This window comes from Lampetra fluviatilis, chromosome 58 (assembly GCF_964198595.1).
Source record: "Lampetra fluviatilis chromosome 58, kcLamFluv1.1, whole genome shotgun sequence".
In the NCBI taxonomy this organism is placed as follows: Eukaryota; Metazoa; Chordata; class Hyperoartia; order Petromyzontiformes; family Petromyzontidae; genus Lampetra; species Lampetra fluviatilis.
Window position 1 is genome coordinate 7987722 of NC_136332.1, and position 19913 is coordinate 8007634.

General features: G+C 54.3%; 1 protein-coding gene across 1 annotated transcript; it reads left to right on the top strand.

Moving 5' to 3' along the window:
• Nucleotides 1-3504: 3504 nt before the first annotated feature.
• Nucleotides 3505-19238, top strand: LOC144950532 (DCN1-like protein 3; the record flags this gene model as incomplete). Its single annotated transcript, XM_078880671.1, has 4 exons — nt 3505-3639; nt 6006-6169; nt 15310-15486; nt 18653-19238. Coding segments are annotated over 4 exons (1062 nt in total), but the record flags the coding sequence as incomplete, so codon positions are not given.
• Between the last annotated feature and the right edge of the window lie 675 nt (nt 19239-19913).

The window sequence follows — 19913 nt, forward strand, 5'->3', positions numbered from 1 at the left end:
CGTAAATATAAATGTAATTCTAGATTTGAAGCTTTCGTGACTGCAAGGATTCTTATTCTTAGGTTTTTTTCGGTAAAGTCACGTAGGTAAAAAAATAAAATTAAAATTACTTTTATTCATTTGCATTTGAATTTTTTTACCTACGTGACTTTACCGAAAAAACCTAAGAATATGAAATATAAATGTGTCGTTAGAGCCGCCACCACCCGACACAGTCAATTAGTGAGGGGTTGTCATGTAAACAAAGTATGCAAAGTCGTTACTAGTTCAACAAACACCGGTGTTTGTTGTCTACTTATGAACGAGTTTGGTTCATTTGTTTGTAAGTGCAACTTTACTCCTGTTGATTCCAAACGTGTTGTACGGCATGTACACTAAACACGGGGAATGGCTTTAAAAGTTGTATAATCTCCTGTAGATGTAGATGCCACTGGTTCTTCACGTCCTGTAGATGTAGATGCCACTGACTGGTGCTTCACGTTCTATAGATGTAGATGCCACTGGTTCTTCACGTTCTTCAGATGTAGATGCCACTGGTTCTTCACGTTCTTCAGATGTAGATGCCGCTGGTTCTTCACGTTCTGTAGATGTAGATGCCACTGGTTCTTCACGTTCTTCAGATGTAGATGCCACTGGTTCTTCACGTTCTGCAGATGTGGATGCCACTGGTTCTTCATGTTCTGCAGATGTAGATGCCACTGGTTCTTCATGTTCTGCAGATGGAGATGCCACTGGTTCCTCATTTTCTGCAGATTTAAATGCCACTGGTTTTGAACGTTCTGCAGATGTAGATGCCACTGGTTCTTCACGTTCTTCTGATGTAGATGCCACTGGTTCTTTATGTTCTGCAGATGTAGATGCCACTGGTTCTTCACGTTCTGCAGATGTAGATGCCACTGGTTTTTCACGTTCTTCTGATGTAGATGCCACTGGTTCTTTATGTTCTGCAGATGTAGATGCCACTGGAATTAGCATGTAGATGCTAATTCCCTTTGGGGATCGTGTTCCCTCTACTCTTGAAAAACTCGGTCCAAACAGGCAACTGGACCATATCGACAGCTTTGTTCGTATCTCTGAAAGTTCGTAAGTCGAATGTGCGTAAGTCGAATGTCCATGTATATTTATGCAATCTAACCCAAGAACAACCTCTATTATGGCAAATCTTGGTCGCGATAGCCTACTACGTGTGAAACTGTAATAACATTGGCCAACAAATAGATGTTTTTTTTTATCGTGACCGCCAATCGTGATAATAGAATCGCTGGAGGGCGGGGGTTGCTGATTGGCTCAAAAGCGTCCGTTGCTCTCATTGGCTGGGGCCAGTGTCGACAAAAAGATGGCGCGGGTGTGCGTTTCCTCACTCCTAAGAGCTTTGTAGATTTTTGGATTTTCAAAATTTTTGTTAGCGTAAAACCGTTTTCTTTCAAGCTCCGTAACGAATCAGCACTCCGCGTGAGGGTCTGCCTCCGCTCTACCATATTACGCCTTCGTCAAACTGGGGACAAGGTGTCTACTCGGGAGAAATAGGAATTCCAGTTACTCAAAACTCTCACAGACCAATGTCCAACCATCTCTGTGTATTTTACAGATGTTATAAAAACACAATTAGCAAAATGGAACGTCAATATTAATATCATATATCACACGGACAGCTTTTGGGGTAAAATTACGAAACAAATAGGCGGAGGAGAGCGGGCTGGACTGATTTTGTGAAGTTGATCTTGATAATGAAAAGTAATGTAGCTTAAAGAAGTATATTTTTACTCCGTGCATACAGGCATGCGATGACATACGGTTCATTAACATGGTAATTCACCAACAATACTGACGTAGCAAGGAATCGAACTTAGGTCGCCTAATTAACAAGACAGTGAGCTGTCTCCCCAGTGCTGTGTATAAACGTGTGTTGAATTTCTTTCGCACCATACGTAGCCAACCGTGCTGATCGGAAGTGCGGGGGAAGCATAAACGAAACACAACAAGAAGTTCTAAACAAGTTAGTTTATATTTATATTTTATTTTAATTTTACTTTTATTAATTTTAATTTTAAATTTTTACCTACGTGACTTTACCGAAAAAAACCTAAGAATATGAATACAAGTTAGTTTGCCAACCTGGGCGACGATGATTTAAAAGTGCCCAGCTCCAGTGGCTTCCTAATATCGAAAGGAAGAACGTTCCAGACGGCCGTAGAAGCGCATCTGAAAGGGCGACTGTGTGAGTGTGTGTGTACGTGCCGGCCTTCATAAGTGCTACTCGTGAAACACCACTTGCCCTAACAAGCTATATGGGGGACCTTTGCCTTCGTGTGTATGTAAGCGGAGGTGCAGGGGAAGGGCAACATTGTTTAAGGCTGAGTCGGCCTATTCGGGAGCCAAGACCGGTCCAGATATCCATCACCGGTGGTGGTGAGCGGGAATCGAACTCGGGTCGTCGGGTTCGTAGCGCAGCGCGCTAACCGCTCCACCACCGCTCCCCATCACGGACAGACACACGCGCACACACTTATGGCCAAACACACACACGCGCACATGCATACACAAACACACGTACACAGTGCAACGGCGAATGAAATATTGTACCCTACACTGGCGAAACCGTCCGAGTGCGTTGATGTATGCACGTTTGATTGGAGTGGCATCAGACACGCGGCTGTGTGCGCGTGCGCGTGGCATCTTGCAATGCAGCAGTTTTAAGCGAAGCCCTGCCAAGGTTACGTCGCGTGCACGTGTAATGGATCTGCCAGTGGATGTGTGTGCGAGGCTGCTGCCCAGCCCACCCACCCACACCCTGCGCCGTGCCGGCCTTCGTAGGCGCTGCTGCTACTCGCTAACAGCACTTGCCCCAGCAGTCTGATGAGGCTATACGGGGGATATTTGTCTTTGTGTGTGTCTGTGGTGGGAGCGGTAGGGTAGCGGTTAGCAGTGCTGCGAACCCCGGTGACCCGAGTTCGATTACTGCTCACGACCAATCATAATACACAGTTGACTCCGCTTCAAACGAGTACCTGGTGCGGTGTGTACTAAACCTCGCCACTAGGGAGACAAAGGCGGCCGGGCGTGGGTGCTGTCCACCCGGCGTGGTGCTGGCCACCCACCCACCCCCTCGTGTGCCGCGCCGGCCTTCACAGGTGCTCGCTAACAGCACTCGCCCCGAAAGTCTGTGAAGGCTACACGGGGGATCTTTGTCTTCTGAATGATAACTAAGCGGGCTAACACGTGGGTCGGCCTGTCTTTGTCTTTGTGTGCGCCAGTCAACTCCACGGCGGCCGCGGGGTCAGTCACGTGACCTCCTCCCGATACCTCCGACGCTTCACGCGGCGGCCTCAAAGCGCACCTCCCCTGGCACAGGCGCCGCGGTGACGTCACCGCCACTCAGTGGTGATCGGCTGCTGCTGCTGCCACTTTGTGGACACACACCGAGGGCGAGTGAGCGTGCGAGGGCGATCCCCTTTAAACCACGCAGAGGTCAAACGCAAGCGGATCTGGGGGGGGGGGGGGGTGGATCAGGGGAAGGCATCATCCGACCTCCTCGGTCCATCCACCTCGTCCGAGTCGCCACACGTCCAGCCCACCCGCCCACGTGTCAACGCCCATCTTCCTCGCGGCTCACACATCCATTCCCATCCGCAGCTCCCCGTGAGCACGCTGCCGCTGAGCCCTGCTTGACCCTGCACCAAGGTCAAAGCCTCGCAAATTACTGCCCAAAGCTTCGCCCGCCCGCCCCCTTTGATGCCATCTCACCTCGCCGTCGCTTCCTTCCTCCAGCCAGATTCTGTGCAGCCGCTGCACCGTTGACAGCCCGTCGGCAATGGTCCGCTGTTAACGCTCACATCACGACCGCCGTCACCGCCACCACCACTGCCACCACCACCACCACCGCCGTCACCGCCACCACCACCGCCACCACCGCCACCATCACCGCCACCACCACCGCCACCACCGCCGCCACCGCCACCACCGCCACCGCCACCACCGCCACCACCACCACCGCCACCACCGCCACCACCACCGCCACCACCACCACCACCGCCACCGCCACCACCACCACCGCCACCACCACCACCACCATCACCGCCACCACCACCACCGCCACCGCCACCACCGCCACCACCGCCACCACCGCCGCCACCACCGCCGCCACCGCCGCCACCACCACCACCGCCACCGCCACCACCGCCACCACCACCGCCACCACCACCACCGCCACCACCGCCACCACCACCGCCACCACCACCACCGCCACCACCGCCACCACCACCGCCACCACCACCACCACCGCCACCGCCACCACCACCACCGCCACCACCACCACCACCATCACCGCCACCACCACCACCGCCACCGCCACCACCGCCACCACCGCCACCACCGCCGCCACCACCGCCGCCACCGCCGCCACCACCACCACCGCCACCGCCACCACCGCCACCACCACCACCGCCACCACCACCGCCACCACCACCACCATCACCGCCACCACCACCGCCACCACCACCGCCACCACCACCGCCACCACCACCGCCACCACCACCACTACCACCACCACCGCCACCGCCACCACCACCATCACCACCGCCGCCACCACGGTCACCACCACCACGACCGCCACTACCCCCACCACCGTCTGGCTTTAGGGTCTTCACCGCGGTCACTGGGGCCTGGGTTGACACTCCCAATGTAAAATATTAATTACGTTTAATAATACTTATATATGACGCGTTATCTCAGTCCATTGAAGTGGTTGAAATAACACAAATTAGCACGTAAAGAAAGAGAATAATTCGTAAGTTGTTTTGATTATGATGACGACGACTTAAGAATTGATAAGAAACATCCAATATTAAACGGTAACTTTTCCTAATCGTGTTAATTAACACGAGGTAAGACCTAAACAATAATAACAACGGTCGTAACGTTTATAACAAACGCTGAATGAAAATAGTTCAAGAGCAGTCATTAAAAATGTTGTAAAATGTTTAGGAGTTCTTGCAAACCATCACATTGTGAATCTGCGGTGCGCTGATCCACTTTGACTCATGCGTGCACCTCCAGTGTCAGAAAACACCTCCAATAATCTCGCGGCACGAATGGTATTCATCAAACGCGTGCTCAATACACACGGATCAATGCTCGAGGTAACAGGACGGAAATCACAATTACTCGGCCAAGTAAACGTCAACACCCGTTTGTAAACATTAAAGCAGCTGCAGGTGAGAATCATCGCAATTGCAAACATCGCCTGTAGCGGCGAGTGTGGTGACACGGCCCTGTTATTCACGACCCTCTGCCCCGGTGGTGGAAATTCCACATTCCTATGTCAGGGAAATGTATCAGGAACAAACAGAGAGCTGATAACGCAACAGAAAATGTATTGAACAGTTTGAAAATTAACAGTAAATTATTATAATAATAATGATGATACCCTGGTAAATATTTGCAACGTCCAAATAATACCGCGTCAGCGACACAGGACGGTAATTCGGCAACAGACTGGGTCATGTCCCAGTCGTTTCCTGACCGGCGGTTTCTTCGTCCCATCGTGACGTGAAGCGTCTCATCGCCCGCCACCTCCACCACTCTGACCCTTCTTCCCTTAGCGAGTCTCTCGCAGTCTCAAGACTTCACGCCGTTAAACCTTCACGCTGACTCTAGCCTCCCACTGACCTCCTCACACTTTAACCCTCTTTAAATACAGCATCTTCAAACAACAGCAACAAACAACCCATTCTCACAAGATGCGCAAGTCCCCGGACGTGAGCAATGTCTCGAGACGCGGTTGCATCTAGACAGCTTTGCGTTCTACCCGCGACACTTTCAGCATTTTCACTTGCGCCATCTCGCCTCCGGCCGGCGCGGTGAGCCGCGTGCGGTGCGAAAGAAGTTCAATACCCACACGTAGCCACGAGACAGCCGCAGCCGCCGTAAGTTTTGCTGGCAAAGGGTGGCATTTAAAAAAAAAAAAATTCTTACATTTTTGGTTTTCCTCTCGCAAATTTGCACAGACGCCTTCCCCGCCGCGTGGACACCGCGCCACGCGCTGCACCTGCGCACGGATAGAGGCCATCGCACGGATCGAGGCCATCGCACGGATCAAGGCCATCGCAAGCGAGGGTCTTCACCGTGGTGTTGGAGCTGCGACCAAAGCAAGATGCGTACGCGCACCGAGGTTTAACAAACGAGTGCGCGCACACACGCAGCACGGCCGAGGCTTAGCCTGACGTCACCCTCGGGGTGGCTCGCAATGGGGCGGACGGTTTGACGCGGGAAGCGCCCGTAGGCGGTTTAGCTCCACGTGTCGGCGTCGGTAAGGAAAGACAAGAAGCGTCTTCGCTGGGCGACGGTGACATCACCGGTGTCGCGAGTCGCCTGCTGTTCAAAGCCCAAGCTGCCAATTGAGAGGCCAGATTCACGAGCCCTATCACCCTGAACGATCCTCGTTCATGAGCCCGCTCAGCCTGAACCTTCCGCGTTCACGAGCCCACTCAGCCTGAACCTTCCTCGTTCACGAGCCCACTCAGCCTGAACGTTCCTCGTTCACGAGCCCAGTTAGCCCGAAACAAAGGTGAACTCTGCCTCTCTTCAACACGCAGTCGTAGGCTTTTGCGACTGGTACCCATAACAAGGGGGGTGTTCTTGTTGGGGTGAGTATCGCGCAAATATAAACCTCATGCTTCTCATCACCCGATCGGCTTCGCAGCTCGATCTGGTGGCGCTTGTCATCCGCTCGTGAGAAGGCCGCCCGTCCGTTCCGTTTGCCATCGGGGGCAATCGTGACAGCCACATCAGGCAGCTCAAAGACTCGGTGGCTGCCGGGTGCGCGGTGAAGTTCGCCGGAGATCTCGTGAACGGGATGAGCGCGTCGCGACCGCATCGTCCGTGAGACGCCTTCGCGGTAGCGCTGTCCGTGCTGCCGGAGCCTCGCGGCGAGGGGCTGGCCTGCAGTTTGCCGAGCAAAGGAGAATAACTGCAGCAGCAACAACAACAAAAACTAAATAACTTCGAGAAAAAGAGCAAGCCGCACGAAACGTTTCTCGGGGTTTAAAGATCTTGTGGGACGCGCGCGATCTAATCACACGTACATCGTAACGGGGGTCACGTTCGGAGATAAACAACAACAAAACGGTGGCCGATCGGGTCAGGGGGATGAAGACCATCATCACAGCCAATGCTGTCGATACCACCGCACGCCAGCCATCGCTCCTTTCCCTCTGCTCGATCCTGTCGATGTTTCACAGCTGACACGCGACCTCCAAGGAGCCCTCTTACAGTCTCGTCGCCACCACCACCACCACCACCGCCTTGCCACGCGATCGACGGCCGCCCTCGTCGCCGCCCTCAGCACCGTCACCCCGCCGCCTCGCCACCGCTACCGGCCCACGGACCGTTCGGTCGCCATCCGCGTGGCCAGCGGACGACGGCGCATCACGACTTCGCACCGTGATCGCTGATTCGCACCGTGATCGCTGATTCGCACCGTGATCGCTGATTCGCACCGAGCGCAATTTTACGCAAATGGTCGCGCAGAGGGTCGGGGGTGGGGGGGGGGATGGTGGCGGTAGGAGGGGTAGAGGGGAGGGGGGGTTATATTAAATATTAAATTATTGAACGGAAGGGAGGGGGGGCTGGGAGATTTCGGAGTCCTCGCGAGGCCGGCGAGCCCTGCCGTGACTAACGGGTGACGACGGCTGATTGACGAATCACCGCGACGAGGCGATTTAGAGCCACGCGCGGGTTTGAAGGGCAAACGTGGACAAGCGCACAGACACGCACACGCGTTACACACACACACACGTTACACACACACACACACACGTTACACACACACACATTACACACACACACACGTTGCACACACACGCGCACCCGTTACACACATACACGCGTTACACACGCACACGCGTTACACACACACACGCGTTACACACACGCACATACGTTACACACACACACACGCGTTACACACACACACGCGTTACACACACACACACGTTACACACACACACACACACGTTACACACACACACATTACACACACACACACGTTACACACACACACACACACGTTACACACACACACATTACACACACACACACGTTGCACACACACGCGCACCCGTTACACACATACACGCGTTACACACACACACACGTTACACACACGCGTTACACACGCACACGCGTTACACACACACACGCGTTACACACACGCGTTACACACACACACGCGTTACACACACGCACATACGTTACACACACACACACGTATTACACACACACACGCGTTACACACACACACGCGTTACACACACACACGCGTTACACACACACACGCGTTACACACACACACGCGTTACACACACACACACGCGCGTTACACACACGCACGCCCGTGCACACGCGTTACACGCACGCCCGTGCACACACACAGACACACACACACGCGTTACACACACACACACGCGTTACACACACACACGTTAGACACACACACACGTTACACACACACACGTTAGACACACACACACACACGTTACACACACACACGCACACACGCGTTACACACACACACACACGCGTTACACACACACACGTTACACACACGTTACACACACACGTACGCACACACGCGTTACACACACAGACACACACGCACGCACACACGCGTTACACACACATACGCGTTACACACACACACGCGTTGCACACACGTGTGCCCGTGCACACACGCACAGACACGCACATGCGTTAAATACACACACGCATTACACACACACACGCACACGCGTTATACACACACACACGCGTTGCACACAGGCACAGACACGCACGCACGCATGCGCACGCACAGAGAGAGAAGCATCACCGCACTCGATAGCACGGAGTAGATCAAAAAAGAAAAATCCCCGCGTGCTTGCGACGCGTGCGAACGTGAACACGCGCGCCTCCGCACGCTACTTGACCCTAGCGGCAAACAGCGCCGTGGTGGATGATGGTGGATGATGGTGGATGATGGTGGATGATGATGGGGCTTCGTCACGGACAAGGCCAAAAGCAGCGATCGACGCTCGTGTCGATTTGTAAATAAGCGAGCCTCTAGATCTTGGGCGAACGCAAAGGGCATTGCGTCTGTGAAATTATATACGGTGCATGTATATATACACACACAGTGCGTGCGTGTTTTATACTGCGCTCGATGGAAGGTCTATCGCTGTTCACGAATAGCGCTCAGCGTTCTGCCCATTGTGTTCAAGTGGATTTTCTAAACGGCATTATATAGCAAGAGTCATCATCATCATCGTCGTTGTTGTTATATTAACAATAACGATTAAGCGAGGCTTTGTACTGCCTCCATATGACAACTATGTAAACGAATGTAATCGCGACTAACGACACGATATATCCCGACGTGTTTCTCACGGAGCTGGACGTGATCTCACTGATGAACTCTTGAAAGGGTGAAACCTGTCAATCACCCACGGCCGAACGCGTCCACTAAAGGTTTCCACTCCAAGTCTTCCGGCCAAAGATTGACAGCGTCCATTAGTGAGGGAGTCCGACATTACGTATATTTATATTTAATATCACCTAATCCCTGCCAAGGCGGAATTGATGTAGCCTAATGTTCGTCTAAAGGGAACGCTGCACACCGCTGATTACACGCAACTACTGTACAGGACTCCCACTAGTTACAGCCACTGCTATCACGCACGTCTGCTACCCAAGGCCACTAACACCATCACCAACACCGGCACCAACACCACCACCTAATACGCCACTAACACCATCACCAACACCGGCACCAACACCACCACCCAATACGCCACTAACACCATCACCAACACCGGCACCAACACCACCACCCAATACGCCACTAACACCATCACCAACACCGGCACCAACACCACCACCCAATACGCCACTAACACTATAACCACTGCAGCCGCCACCACCACCACCCAATACGCCACTAACACCATAACCAACACCATAACCAACACCACCACCCAATATGCCACTAACACCATAACCAACACCGCCACCCAATACGCCACTAACACCATAACCACTGCAGCCGCCACCACCGCCACCCATTACGCCACTAACACCATAACCACCGCCACCCAATACGCCAGTAACACCATAACCACCGCCACCGCCATACCATAACCACCAGCGCCACTCACGACTACCATCAAAAGAACCGCTCCCGCCACTCACGACTGCGACTGCTTCCTTGACTTCGGAAAGATCCAAAAGTTTGTCGCAGAGTCGGCACTTCACGACGAATCACAGCCACCACCACCGCCACCACCACCACCACAGCCACCACCACCACCACCGCCATTTCTCAACATCTTCACCGTTACCAACGCTGTCACATAAGTGTATCAACCGCTTTAACAATTGCCACCACCATCACCACGATTACGACCGGACACGGCTACCAGCCGCCACTGCCACGCTACTGCTGCTACCCATCATCTTCATCACCACCACTTCTACCACTGCCACCGTAACTACCGCTGCCACTAACACCATCTTCACAACCACCACTGCGAGCCATCGGCTAAACCCTCATCACCGCCAGCACAACGACCATTGCCACGTAAGTCGTCCGCCCAGCATCGTATCCCCTGAACACCACCTGAAGTTACCACCTCCAACGCTGCCAACAACTGCCGCCACGCGATAGTGGCCACACCGCTGCCGCTGCCGCTCAACACACAACGCTCACCACCGCCGATGCTCAACATCTGAGCGATCGCCAGCACGATCACCTCCATCGCCACCAGTGCAACCCAAACTCAAAACCCTCGCCTCCGCCGGCAGAATAACTTTACGTCACCACCAACACGGCTACCATCAGCACTGCCACGGCTATCGGCACCGCTACCACTCCAATCGACCGCTGCTACCATCCGAAACCTCACCACCACTATCACCACCACAGCTGATATCACCCAAACCTACACCACCACCACCACCACCCATCATCAAAGCCCTCACCGCCGCTATCGCCACCGGACGTGGTCCCGGCGACCGCACTCCGTCAGGGTGGAGACCATGGGCCAGTGCGTGGCGCGCTGCGGCCGCGGCTCGCACCACCACCACCACCACGGCCACCACCACCAGGGTCACCACCACCACCACCACGCCAACGGCGCGGCCCACAGCGGCGGCAACGGAGCCGCCAAGCCGGGCCGCGGGCCGACGCTCCGCGGCGGAGGCCACTGCCGCTCCGACGCGACCGCCGTGACCTCGGAGGAGGCGCAGAACGGGGGGGGGCCCGTCCGTGCCGCCGCCGCCGCCACCGCCGCCGCCGCCGCGGGGCCCAAGCGGCGCACCAGCTGGCTGGGGGACGTGGTGGGGGGCGTCGTGGGGGGCAGTTGCGTGGGGGCTGGCTGCCCGCTGGGGAACGCCGGGGAGCACGGATACGGGGGCGGCGGAGGTGGCGGGTGAGTGAAGGTGGTACCCACCCCCCACCTCCCCCGCACCGCCCCCCCGCACCCCCCCACCTCCCTCCGCACCCCCCCCCCATGTCTCCTCGCACCCCCCACCTCCCCCCACACCTCCCACCTCCCCCCGCGAGGGGTGAGGAGTCGTCGCGAGTACCTGTTGATACTCTTTGGTTCTTTCGGTAAAGTCACGTAGGTAGAAATACAATAAAAATCACGACGTTTCGACCGCAACACAAGCACCCTTCTCCAGGTGAAACTCGCGACAGCTGCGACGACGGCTGCTGCGAGCGGCACGATGACCGTGGACATCGTGTGTGGACTCCTGCAGTCACGAAAGCTTCAAATCGAGATGACCTGTTGATACGTGTGAGCGCTTGCTTGCTGCTGCCGCCATCTTTCAGTCTAGATGTGCGCCAGGTGGCCACAGCGCATGATGTACGGCTGTGGCGTTAAGCGAGGCCTGCCTGTACGTATTGCGAGCGGCTCTATCGCGGTACACTCGAGGACAAAATGGCATTTTAAATCCTAGTAATAGGTTTTTACCCTTTAAACTGGTACAAAAACTGACACCTTTATACAAGGCATCATGTTTGCAATAACCACAACACAAGCAGTCAAAATGCAAGCAAAAAGAAACAACTCTGATGATGATAATGATATGCACTGTCCTTGAAGTCGATTGGTCCACACCCGAGACAGCTTTTTTTTTGTACCAGTTGAAAGGGTTAAACCCTATTACTATATTTTGCCACTGGTAAAGGAGATGTCTCATAGTGTAAATGCTTACCCCGAGCTCTCAATACTCTGATGTTGCGCTGTCTTTGAGTTGTACGCCTTTTGGCGTCATCTGATCCAACACCATGTGAGACTAGGCTCTAAGAAAAGCTGTCTCGGGTGTGGACCAATCAACTTCAAGGACAGCGCATATCATTATCATCATCAGAGTTGTTTCTTTTTGTTTGCATTTTGACTGCTTGTGTTGTGGTTATTGCAAACATGATGCCTTGTATAAAGGTGTCAGTTTTTGTACCAGTTGAAAGGGTAAAAACCTATCATTATATTTTGCCACTGGTAAAGGAGATGTCTCATAGTGTAAATTTTTAATCCTATTCCTGCGTGTATTGTCGAGCGGCATCAAGGCTGATTATTGGATCTTTCCACTTAGTGCCACTCTCGATGGTGGTAATACAACAATAATGATATAAAACATTAATGTTGCCAGCGCAGTGAAATCAGATGGGTTTCATGTGGGCAGTTAATTATTTAAAGCTTACGTGATGCGCATGCATCGTGGGGTCGCGCACGGAGTGCGTTGGGAGCTACGGGAGAGATCAGTGGAATCAGCTCGCGTGCGGCTCCTGGATGACGACGACGATGATGAATGTGGTGGTAATCCCACCCTGGTGAAAAAACTAAACAACGAAAACTTACGGCACTTTTCCCAACAAATAAGTCCTAGCGCACGGGGCACCGACAAATAGTGCGCAAAAACGGCGTTTAGAATTTGACTCTTGCCGAGCAGAAATAATCCAATTAATATGCACAGAGAGCACCTTCACTGAAGGCGCTCTATATGATTAATGTCAACAATTCGTTGGCTCGTTTATCAGTCCGCTTGCCCTGGCGAGGGTCGTGGCGGCAGCGTGTTGAGTACGGCAGTCCCAGACCTGCCTGTCCCTGGCGACGGGCTCTACTACACTATACACTACACGACTATACACTACACTACTATACACTACACTACTATAAACTACACTATTATACACTACACTACTATACACTACACGACTATACACTACTACACTATACACTACACTACTATACACTGCTACACTATACACTACACTACTATACACTACTACACTATACTATACACTACTACACTATACACTACACTACTATACACTACTACACTATACACTACACTACTATACACTACACTACTATACACTACACTACTACACTACTACACACTACTACACTACTATACACTACACTACTATACACTACTACACTATACACTACACTACTATACACTACTACACTATACACTACACTACTATACACTACACTATACACTACACTACTACACACTACTATACACTACACTACTATACACTACACTACTATACACTGCTACACTATACGCTACACTACTATACACTACACTACTATACACTACACTATACACTACACTACTATACACTACTACACTATACACTACACTACTATACACTACTACACTATACACTACACTACTATACACTACACTACTATACACTACACTATACACTACACTACTACACACTACTATACACTACACTACTATACACTACTACACTATACACTACACTACTATACACTACTACACTATACACTACACTACTATACACTACACTACTATACACTACACTATACACTACACTACTACACACTACTATACACTACACTATACACTACACTACTACACACTACTATACACTACACTACTACACACTGCTACACTATACGCTACACTACTATACACTACACTATACACTACACTACTACACACTACTATACACTACACTATACACTACACTACTACACACTACTATACACTATACTACTACACACTGCTGCACTATACGCGGTGTGTGTTGCTGTGTGTGTGAATCGAGCGCGCCCAATAGAATCGTGCGCGGAGCAACTCGAGATTCACCCTCGACATGCAGAATCAACGTCACGCACTTCGGAGCATTTGGCTGCTATAAGTGTCCACGTGATAAGCCACTTGGGTGAGCTGTCGTTTGTGGCCCAAGCTGTGCAGCTCAGTGGGCCTCACCTGGTAACATTTTTTTTTCTAATAAAAAAAAAGTTTATAGTTTGAATAGTTTCAAAGCCAGCAGCACCGATGAAGGCCGGCAACGAAGGCGTTGCCGGCCTTCATCGGTGCTGCTGGCTATACAACTATTCAAACGATAAACTTTGTGGGCGGCCAGCACCACGCCCGGCCGCCTTTGCCTCCGCAGCAGCGATGATTTTACACACCGCACCAGGTATTCATCTGAGGCTGAGTGGACCTAGGTGAGGCCCAGGACCGGTTCAGATAATCGTAGCCAATGTTGTTGATCCCCCGCACCTCCGATTAGCACGGTCGGTGCGAAAGAAGTTCAACGTACGTAGCTGTGAGCAGGAATCGAACTCGGGTCGCTCGGTTCGTCGCGCGGTACGCCGAGCTCGACGCTGCCGCCCCCCACCACCGGACAACACGTGGCGGTATAACGCGACAGCGAGACACGTGGCGGGAGAGAGAGAGAGAGCCACAGGAGATTGTGGGTGGTCCGGACGGGAGTGAGTGATGTGAATCCCTCTGCTCCTCCACCCTACCCACCCATCCACCCTACCCACCCACCCCACCCCACCATACCCATCCCACCCAACCCACACCACCCCACCCCACCCTACCCACCCACCCCACCCTACCCTACCCACCCACCCCACCCCACCCTACCCACCCACCCACCTACCCTACCCACCCACCCCACCATACCCACCCACCCACCCCACCCTAACCTACCCACCCACCCACCCACCCCACCCTACCCACCCACCCACCCCACCCTACCCACCCACTCCACCCCACCCTAACCTACCCACCCACCCACCCCACCCTACCCACCCACCCACCCACCCCACCCTACCCACCCACTCCACCCCACCCTAACCTACCCACCCACCCACCCCACCCTACCCACCCACCCACCTACCCTACCCACCCACCCCACCATACCCATCCCACCCCACCCAACCCACACCACCCCACCCACCACCCCACCCTACCCACCCATTCACGCCGAGTGAGCAGGGTTCAAGAGCGCCGCGTGGAGGAGCTGTTCCGGCGCTACCGCGACGAGCGCGACGATGCGGTGCTGGAGGAGGGCGTGCACAGGCTGTGCCACGACCTGGGCTCCGAGCCCGCCGACTTCACCGCCCTGGCGCTCGCGTGGAAGTTCAACGCCTGCACCGACTGCCAGTTTACGAGGTGCGGGCCGACTGTGTCGAGGGGAGGGGGCGGTGAGCTATGAGGCTCTTCCCCCCCCTTCCCCCACGGAGGCATCCAGTAGTTCTTGCAGGTGTCCAGGAGGTTCGTGAAAGGGCCTCCCTTCATGGCTTCATGAAGGGAGGTCCGAAAGGGAGGTCCAAAAGCAAGATCTGGAAGGGAGGTTCGGATGGGAGGTCTCAAGGAAGGATCAGAAGGGAGGTTCGGAAAGGAGGTCTGGAATGGAGGTCTCAAGGAAAGATCGAAAGCGAGGTCCCTAATGAAGGATCAGAAGGGAAGTTCGGAAGGGAGGTCTCAAGGAAGGATCAGAATGGAGGTTCGGAAAGGAGGTCTGGAAGGGAGGTCCGGAAGAAAGATCTGGAAGGGAGGTTGGGGAGGGTGGCCTGGAAGGATGTTGGGAAAGGTCGAAGGGCACAGAAAGGAAGATGCTGTCCGATGACTCCCAAGAAAGGTTGCGGTTGGGAGGCCGGAGTGAAATGAAGAGAGATCAAGATCGGAGAGGATGGAGGGGACCTTGTTTGGATCAAGGACCAGCCATCGAGCGGCCGCAGAAGACTAAAGACGAGAAATGAATCTGTTCATTCATTTGAGCGGTTGTTGTCATTGCTGCTGCTTCCATCTGTCAAGTAGTCACAACACAAACGCCGGTGATCGTGTAAACAATCTCAAATCAATAACCAACATCGACTTACGGTGGAGGCTCGTGAAGGACGCTGCTGGGACATTGGAGGCAGTCGCCCTCCAGCGAAGGAGGGCGACACAACAGCGAGCGGAGCGCCGGGCAGATAAAACAGCACTGTAGGCGGCACAGGCGGTGGTGCATCTGCCGGCCATCTCAGTCAGTCAACACGTGGCACCTGCCGGGTCTGTCCCGTGACCTCCTGCTGCCAGCAGCGAGCCTGCGACACTTCACGTGGCCTCGGAGTGCACCTAGCCTGGCACAGGCGCCGTGGTGACGTCACCGTCACTTAGTGGGGAATGGCGGCTGTTGTTATGAACCCTCGAGTTTGAAGCCCGCTCCAAGCCAAATCAGTGGTGGATATCTCAACTGTTCCTGGTTCTCTCCTAGGTAGTCTCGGCCTCAAATTGAGTACCTGCTGAGGCGTGTAAATATCGGCGTTGTGCTGGCAACACGATCTTCTCGGGAGCCATGCCAGATTGAACAGGCGCTCACTAACGCCACTTGCCCCAACAGTCCGCGAGTGTCACGTGTCTGTTGTGTGTGTCTGTGTGGGGAGCGGTGGTGTCGTCGTTAGCGTTACGCTGCGCTACGAACCCGGCGACCCGAGTTCGATTCCCGCTCACGGCCAACACCGGTGACGATTATCTGAACCGAGCCTGGGCCTCCCCTAGGTCGGTGTGTAAACATCGCCACTCGGAAGACAAACGCGGCCGGGCGTAATGTTGGCCACCCACTCCCTCGTGTGCCATGCCGGCCTTCATAAGTGCTGCTGCTCGCTCACCGCACTTGCCCCAACAGTCTGTTAATGCCACACGGAGGAGGGTCTTTGTCTTTGTGTAGCTGTCTCTGTAGCTTTCTCTACCCCATCTTTCTTTCATTTATGTCACTCTCCACCCCTCCGCTTCTATTCTGTACCTCTTGTGTCTCTCCTACTCATACTCTTAGTTCTTTCGGTAAAGTCACGTAGGTAAAACAAAATGAAATTAAAATTAATAAAAAATAAAATAATAAACTCACGACGTTTCGGAGGCAACACAAGTCTCCGTCATCAGGTGGGACCGTCACAGCCAGATTTGCTGCATCAAGTGAGGCAGGGATTCAAGATGCAAGCACTTAAATACAAGTTCAGGAGGAGGAGAGGGGGGAGGAGCTTATCAGAATGTGGTAGCCAATGAATGGAACGTATCGGGAGGTCTCTCTCTCTCTCTCACCTGTGCGTCTCGCTGTCCACCCCCGCACCTCCGATCAGCACGGTTTTCTTCGTACGGTGCGAAATAAGTGCAACATACATACCACTCTACACTCCTGTACATTACACTACTATACAGTACACTATACACTACAATATACACATCACTACTATACACTAAACTATATACACTCCGATTAGCACGGTTGTCTATGTATGGTGTGAAAGAAGTTCAACATACGTACGTAGAATCTGTGTTTCTATCACCTCCCTCTGCTCTATCCACCTCATTCTGTTAATCTCTCTCCTCCGCTCCGCTCCGCAGGTCTCTCTTTCACCTCCCTTGTGCCTCTACACGCGCGTCGCATCTCATCTCTCCTTCCACTCTCAACCTTGCTGTAGCTTCTTTCTCCCATCGGTCGCTTTTTCTCTACTGCCCTTTCCCTTCCCCTCTGTTCCAGTCTCTCCACTCTCTTTTTTTTCTTACGATCAGAGGAAACAAGAAGATGCTCGGTGTAGTCGGCACTTTGCTTCGTTCATCATTTCGTTTTTTATGCTTTTGCTTTGTGTAAACCCCCCTCCCTTTTTTAAAAAAGATTTCACAATAGATGTCATGCTCTGCTCTCCTTACCCTTTCCCTCTCTCTCTACCCCTCTCTCTCTACCCCCCTCTCTTCCTACTCCATGTCTGTGTTCCCCCTATGTTTTCTATGTAATATTTGTAATATTTTTATTATTTTTACGACAAGTGCTGCATCTGCACCCAGCCCTTCCCGCAGTCCTACGGCCTCCGACGGGTAGCTCACAACTGCATGCAGAGCTCCCCGTCTTCTGCCACCGAGCACACGGCCTCCTCCAGCGCCCACTGCGCCTTGAAGGCCGTCTCTCCACTCTTCCTCTTTCTCCCTGTCCCCCCATGCCCCTCTCTACCCTTGGTTCCTTTCTTTCCCTGTGTCTCCCTCCCCTCTGTGTCTCACCTCCGCGTCTCTCTCTCTCCCCTCTCTGTCTCTCTCCTGTCTCTCCTTCCCCCATTTTTCTCCCCTCTGTGTCTCTCTCTCCCCTCTGCATCTCTCTCCCCTCTGTCTCTCTCCCTTATGTCTCTTCTCTCCGTCTCTATCCCCTCTCCATCTCTCTCCCACTCCGTCTCTCTCCCCTCTCTGTCTCTCTCCCCTCTGTCTCTCTCCTGTCTCTCTCCTGTCTCTCCTTCCCCCATCTCTCTACCCTCTGCCTCGCTCCTCTCTTCCTTGTCCTCCTCCTACCCCCCCCCCCCCCAAACAGAGACGAGTTTTTTTCTGGCTGCCGCTCCATGCGCGCCGACAGCCTCCGCTCGCTGCGCTCGCGGCTGCCCGACCTCTTCTCCGACCTCCGGCACGAGGACTCCTTTCGCGACTTCTACCGCTACGCCTTCCACCTGGGTCTCGCGGCCGCCGACGCCGCCGCCGACGACGCCGCGGCCGCCGCGTCGACGGCGGCCGCGTCCTCGGCGGACCCCGGCCGGCGGCGGCGCTGCGTGCCGCTGGGGGCGGCGGCGGAGCTGTGGCGGCGCGTCTACGCTCGCGAGGGCCCCCCGCTGCTCGGCCTGTGGCTGCTCTTCCTGGGCGAGAACCCGGGGGGCGTGCGCGGAGTGTCGCGCGACACCTGGCTCATGTTCCCCAGCTTCGCGCACGCCGCGGGGCCCGACCTGGCCGGCTACGCCGAGGACGAGGCCTGGCCCAGCCTCTTCGACGCGTTCGCCGAGTGGGCGCGGGGACGCGACGGGCGGGACCGGCCACGCGGCGGCGAGGGGGGCGACGGAGGAGACGGAGGAGACGACGGGGCGGGGAGGGACGCGGAGGAGGAGGAGGGCGGCGCCAGGAGGGAGAAGAGGGGTGGCCGCTCGTGCCGTCCGCGGGGCGGGGAGGAGGCGAGGGGGGGGGCGACGCCGTGGGCCTGCGTGGAGAGACGAAGCGCGGCGGGGGAAGCGGCCGCCCAGGACGGATGAGGCCCGGCGCCGGCGGCGTCCTGTACCGGATACGATGCGGACGCCTCGAGCCATGGTCGGTGACGACGACGAAGACTATGTGAACGCCGAGAAGTGAAGAGCAAACGGAGAGCGAAAGAGGCATTTGGTGAGGCGGTGGAGGCGCCGTTGGCCGTAGGGTTACGGCGAGTGCGAGCCGGTTGTTGGCTTGTGCCTGGTGAGAGGTAGAGCCGGTGCTCGTGATGCACTGGCTAGTTGGGGATATTACGAGTGGCAGGTTGGCTCGTTATGTTTAGAGTGATCTGGTGTGGTGGGGTGTCGGGCTCACTACGAGTAATTTACCCGCTCATTGGCTATCAGCGTGTGAAGTTGTGCAATATTTAAATGCGATCGAAAAGACGCTGTTTCACAGAGAGAGGCGGTCAGTCGCAGGCAGAGGGACAGAAAAAACAATGGAAAGGCTTTCGGCCTAGGCTTGAGCAGGGGGGGGCCAAACGGAGTTCAAGAGGAGGAGGAGGCAAAGCCTCGTGACGTCGGCCATCACGAGTGCGCACGTGGCCAGAGGGAGTCCCAGACCCT